This window comes from Chionomys nivalis, chromosome 2, assembly GCF_950005125.1.
Source record: "Chionomys nivalis chromosome 2, mChiNiv1.1, whole genome shotgun sequence".
In the NCBI taxonomy this organism is placed as follows: domain Eukaryota; kingdom Metazoa; phylum Chordata; class Mammalia; order Rodentia; family Cricetidae; genus Chionomys; species Chionomys nivalis.
In genome coordinates this window covers 68,276,399-68,281,165 of record NC_080087.1, presented here as the reverse complement: position 1 = coordinate 68,281,165, position 4,767 = coordinate 68,276,399, and the positions used below count along the sequence as shown (strand labels likewise).

Sequence of the window (4,767 nt, the reverse complement as noted above, 5' to 3'; positions counted from 1 at the left end):
ACATCCAGCCAGCTCTAACAACCAAGAATCGCCCAGGCTGGGTCAACATGCCAAGAACAAAACTGACAGCATTAATTTTCCCCAGCCGATTTATTGCATAGTTTCCTAATTCAGTAGACTTTCCTTCAGCTTCTTGTTTGAGCCACGGTGAAATCACCAGCTGGATGCACTCAGGCCCTGCCTTGGAGACAGTCTCCAGCCCGTGTAACCGCTGACTCAATCGCTCCTCCTCCCAGACGGATTAGAGCAGAGCGTTTCCAACACCAGGTGAACGGACTGTGCTGGTTTCTCTCCAGAATCCCAGCATGAGGGAGGTGGGGCAGGAAGTTCAAGGTCTTCCTTGGCTGTGATGAGTTTGAGGCCAGTCCTGAAGACAGGAGACCCCATCTAAAAAGAGTTGCGTAAATAGATAGCTCAGTCATGAGGACTGTGAGTGCTGATCTTCTAGACGACTGAGTTTAACACCCAGGATCCACATATGGTGGCGGCTCACAGCTTCTGGGAACAGGGGATGGATCCAATGCCCTCTTCTGGCCTCTGGAGCAGCTCCTCCCATACACATACGAACTTAAAAAACTATAAATAAGCAGCGGCTGGAGAACTGGCTCGGTGGTTAAGAGAACTTGCTGTTCTTGTGAGGAACTCAGGTTCGATTCCCAGCATGCACGTGGAGGCTCACCACTCCCTCAGGCATGCAACGTGGTGCACAGACATAAGTGTAGGCAAAACACTCTAATGAGCAAAATAAATCTAAAAAAAATATAAACAAATGAATGTTTTTTTTAAGAGGTTGTTCTTGCTTTGGCAGCACATATACTAAAATTAAAATGATACAGAGATTAGCATCGCCCCTGCACAAGGACAACATGCAAATTCATGAAGCATTCCATTTTTATGTAAAATAAATGAAAAAAAAAGTTATTTAAAAAAAAGAAGAAGAAGAAGAAGCTGGAGAGACTGCTCTTGCAGAGGTCCTGAGTTCAGTTTCCAGCAACCACATGGTGGCTCACAGCCATCTGGTGCCCTCTTACTGGCATGCAAGCATAGATGCAGGCAGAACACTGTCTACGTAATAAATCTTTTTTTTTTTTTTTTTAAAGATGAAAGCAGGCTGGATCTTCAGAAACATCAAGAACGAAGGAAATGTCTATATAAAACAGTCAATGTCATTTTTTAATAAAAGAAAAAATGTAAAACCAAAAAACAGGGCTCAATAAAATGACCAGGTGGGTGAAAATATTTGCAGCCAAATTTGACGATCTGAGTTCAATCCTTGCATGCCCTCCTTTCTCCTCTCCTCCTCTCAATCTTTCCTATCCTTCCCTCTCTCCTTAACTAAAAACGTTGAATGTCTGTAAGTTCCTGTATCCTCTGGCAGCATTGGATATCTCAGATGTTTGGGTCCATGGTGCAACGACCTCACAAATATTTTCTAAGTAAACAGTCAGTAGAATTTATTAGGTTGTGGTTTTAAAAAGTTTTGTTGTTGTTGTTTCTTTTCTTGAAAAAAAAAATGGGGTCTCCCCGTGTGGCCCAGAGTGACCTTTGGCCCCAGCTCCCATAGAGCTGGTGTTTCTTTATCCGTCTGTGTGGCAAAGGATCGTTGCGTGAGCCCTTATGAATTTACGTTTCTAAGTACTAATGCATGAGCTGTTAGTCTCCTCAGCTGCTGACTGACCTTGTGAACCGGGTTTACTCTCCGCAACTGACGCCTGACTTGAGGTAATTAAGACCCCTTTTTCCCCCTCACAAAGCAATGACCTTGAATTTGCACTTGACCATGTTTTATTAAGGTCTCCACACTCCTCTTGCTAAGGTCTTCACACACCTCTGCAGCTAAAGCTTTTGCTCCTTACGATTTCTATTATCTTACTTAACTAACTGCGCCCAGGAATGAGTGAGTCACGTCGTGGTTTATGGGATGCTTTAAGACTCTTTCAAGGCTTGTTCTCTGTTTACACTTGCTCCGCTCCATCGCCCCCTACTGCGCTCCAAACGTCCTCTGCAAGTCTGAGGCCCACTACATTTGGCCCTCCAGAGAGGCCAGAGGACGTCTAAAAAGTCCAGAAAGAGGCCTGGGATGTGGCTCCCTTAGCAGAGTGTGGCTGAAGCCAGGGTTTGATCCCAGCATCTCAGAAATTATGCAGAATTGCAAATAAGGACTCAGAAAGGAGTGCACTTCTACATCCCCTAAAAAAACAGTTCACGCTAGGCTGTGGTGATGCACACCTTTAATCCCAGCATTCAGGAGGCAGAGGCAGAGGCAGGTGGATCTCTGTGAGTTCAAGGCCAGCCTGGTCTGCAGAGCGAATTTCAGGACTGGCTCCATAGCTACTGAGAAACTCTGTCTTGAAAAACCAAAAAAGAAAGAAAGAAAGAAAGAAAGAAAGAAAGAAAGAAAGAAAGAAAGAAAGAAAGAAAGAAAGAAAGAAAGAAAGAAAGAAAGAAAGAAAGACAGGAAGGAAGGAAGGAAGGAAGAAAGGAAGAAAGAAAGAAAGAAAGAAAGACAGGAAGGAAGGAAGAAAGGAAGAAAGAAAGAAAGAAAGAAAGAAAGAAAGAAAGAAAGAAAGAAAGAAAGAGAAAGGGGAAAAAGATGGAAAAGAAGGAAGGAGGGAGGAAAGGAAGGAAGGAAGAAGGAAGAAAACATAGTTAATGGATTGGGGAGACCACTCAGTGATTGAGCACTGGCTGCTCTTCCAGAGGACCTGGGTCCAAATCCAAACACCCACATTTGCAGCTCACAACTGTCTGTAACTGCAGTTCCAGGAGATCTGACAGCCTCACACAGATATACATGCAGACAAAACATCAGTGCACATAAAATAAATAATCAAAGAAAAGAAATTAGTTCACTTTCGATTATTACTAACCTTGGAAATGCCAGTTGAATACCTTTCTTTACTAGGCTCTGAATCTGAATATGAAGCTTATTTGAGACCGCAGGTATAGTGCTTGTCCAAGGACCTGCAATCAATCCCCAGAGCTCTTGTCAAAAGCCAGGTGTGGTTCTAGGTAGCCACTTGTAATCCCAGTCCTGGGAAGCAGAGACAGGCATATTCCTGGGGCTCATTGGCCAGCCAGCCTTGCCTCCTTCGTGAATTTCAGGCCAAGAGAGATCCTGTCTCAAAAAGAAATTGGAGGCAGGGCTGGAGCGATGGCTCAGTGGTTAAGAGCACTGGCTGCTCTTCCAGAGGACCAGGAATGGAACCTAGCACCTACGTCATAAGGTAACTCTAGTTCCAGGAAATCTGAGCCCTGCCCTAACCTGCACTTGTGTGCACACATGCACACATGCACATGCACACACAGACACCTCCATGTAACTTAAAACAATAAAAACAATGTTTTAAGCTGGGCAGTGGTGGTGCACACCTTTAATCCCCAGGTTTGAGTCCATCCTGGTCCACAGAGTGAGTTCTATGATAGCCAGGGCTATACAGAGAAACCCTGTCTCAAGAAAACAAACAAAAAAAAAAAAAGAAAAAGAAAAAGAAAGCAGCAACAAAAATACCAAAAAAAGCAAAAAAAACCCAAATCTTTAAAAATTAACTTTTTTATTTTATTATTATTATTATTATTTGCTATGGGAATAGACACGGTTTATTCCTGTGTTTGCACAAGGGGAGGAGGGATTGCAATATTCATCCAAAAGCACAGGAATTAAAGCTACCCTGCATGTAATGTTGCTGTTTTTAATTTAAAAAAGGACAAGGGGCTAGTATTCTCAGAGACCACAGCGCCCAGTTGGTTCAGACAGTCCCCCTCCTGTGACTGACCAAGTCCTGACTTCTAGTGATCTCTGCAAGGTCTCCTTAACCATCTGATCCTGTCCGGAGAAATTCAAGACACGTCACAGATGTGGAGCAAATACAACTGGACAGCCTCACTGGACATCATCATCATCAAAGAGGTCTTCAAAATCATTTAAAAAGTCCGCATGAACTACCTTTTCATTGGCTGCCAAGTCCATCAAGAGCCCGGGGCTCCCTCCAGCCTCGTCCAGGTCCACGTAGGGCCCCGCGCCCTCTGGAAACATCTCATTCACGGCTGGCTTCATCTCCGTGCTCTAAAAATTAACTTTTTTATAGAGTGAATGATGCCTAAAGAATGACACGTTAGGTTGTTCTTAGTGTCTATGCATGCACGCATGCACACACACACACACATCAGTGATTAAACTGATTAATGATTTTCAGTAACTATTGAGGATGAAAGAAATTGAGGCTGGAGGGATGGCTCAGTGGTTAAGAACAGTGGCTGCTCTTACAGAGGACTGGAGTTCAATTCCTAGCTTTCATGTGATAGCTCACAGCCGTCCATGGTTCCAGTTCTAAGGAATCTAATGCTCTTTCTTCTGACCTCCTCGGGCACCAGGCACATGTGCTGCACAGATCTACAAGCCGACAAAGCACCCACACATTTGAAAATTAAATAAATAAATTTAAGAAAAAAGAAAGACAGAACTAAAGGAAGGAAGGAAGGAAGGAAGGAAGGAAGGAAGGAAGGAAGGAAGGAAGGAAGGAAGGAAGGAAGGAAGGAAGGAATCACTTGCTAGCTCTGTAACTCAAGCGTCAATTTGATTGCGTGAAAAAGATATCTTCATTGTGTGATTATTATCATTATTCCTTTTTAAATTTTTATTTATTTTTTATGTGTATTCGTGTTTTGCCTGCATGAGGGTATCAGATCTTGGAGTTGCAAATAGTTGGGAGCTGCCATGTTGGTGCTGGGAATTAATCCCAGGACCTTTGGAAGAGCAGCCAGTGC

General features: G+C 43.5%; 1 protein-coding gene and 1 pseudogene across 1 annotated transcript; one reads left to right on the top strand and one right to left on the bottom strand.

The window, feature by feature from the left end:
* The first annotated feature begins 796 nt into the window (after positions 1–796).
* LOC130870565 (U6 spliceosomal RNA) lies at positions 797–896 on the top strand (annotated as a pseudogene).
* A 2,829-nt stretch (positions 897–3,725) lies between these two features.
* On the bottom strand, positions 3,726–4,060 carry LOC130870316 (COP9 signalosome complex subunit 9-like). Its single transcript, XM_057762986.1, has one exon. The coding sequence runs from the start codon at positions 4,055–4,057 to the stop codon at positions 3,884–3,886; it is 174 nt and encodes a 57-aa protein (XP_057618969.1). The 5' UTR covers positions 4,058–4,060; the 3' UTR covers positions 3,726–3,883.
* Positions 4,061–4,767: the final 707 nt, after the last annotated feature.

Excerpts from the sequence above, each read along its gene's own strand:
- LOC130870316 (XM_057762986.1), bottom strand. The coding sequence starts at position 4,057 with ATGAAGCCAGCCGTGAATGAGATGTTTCCAGAGGGCGCGGGGCCCTAC.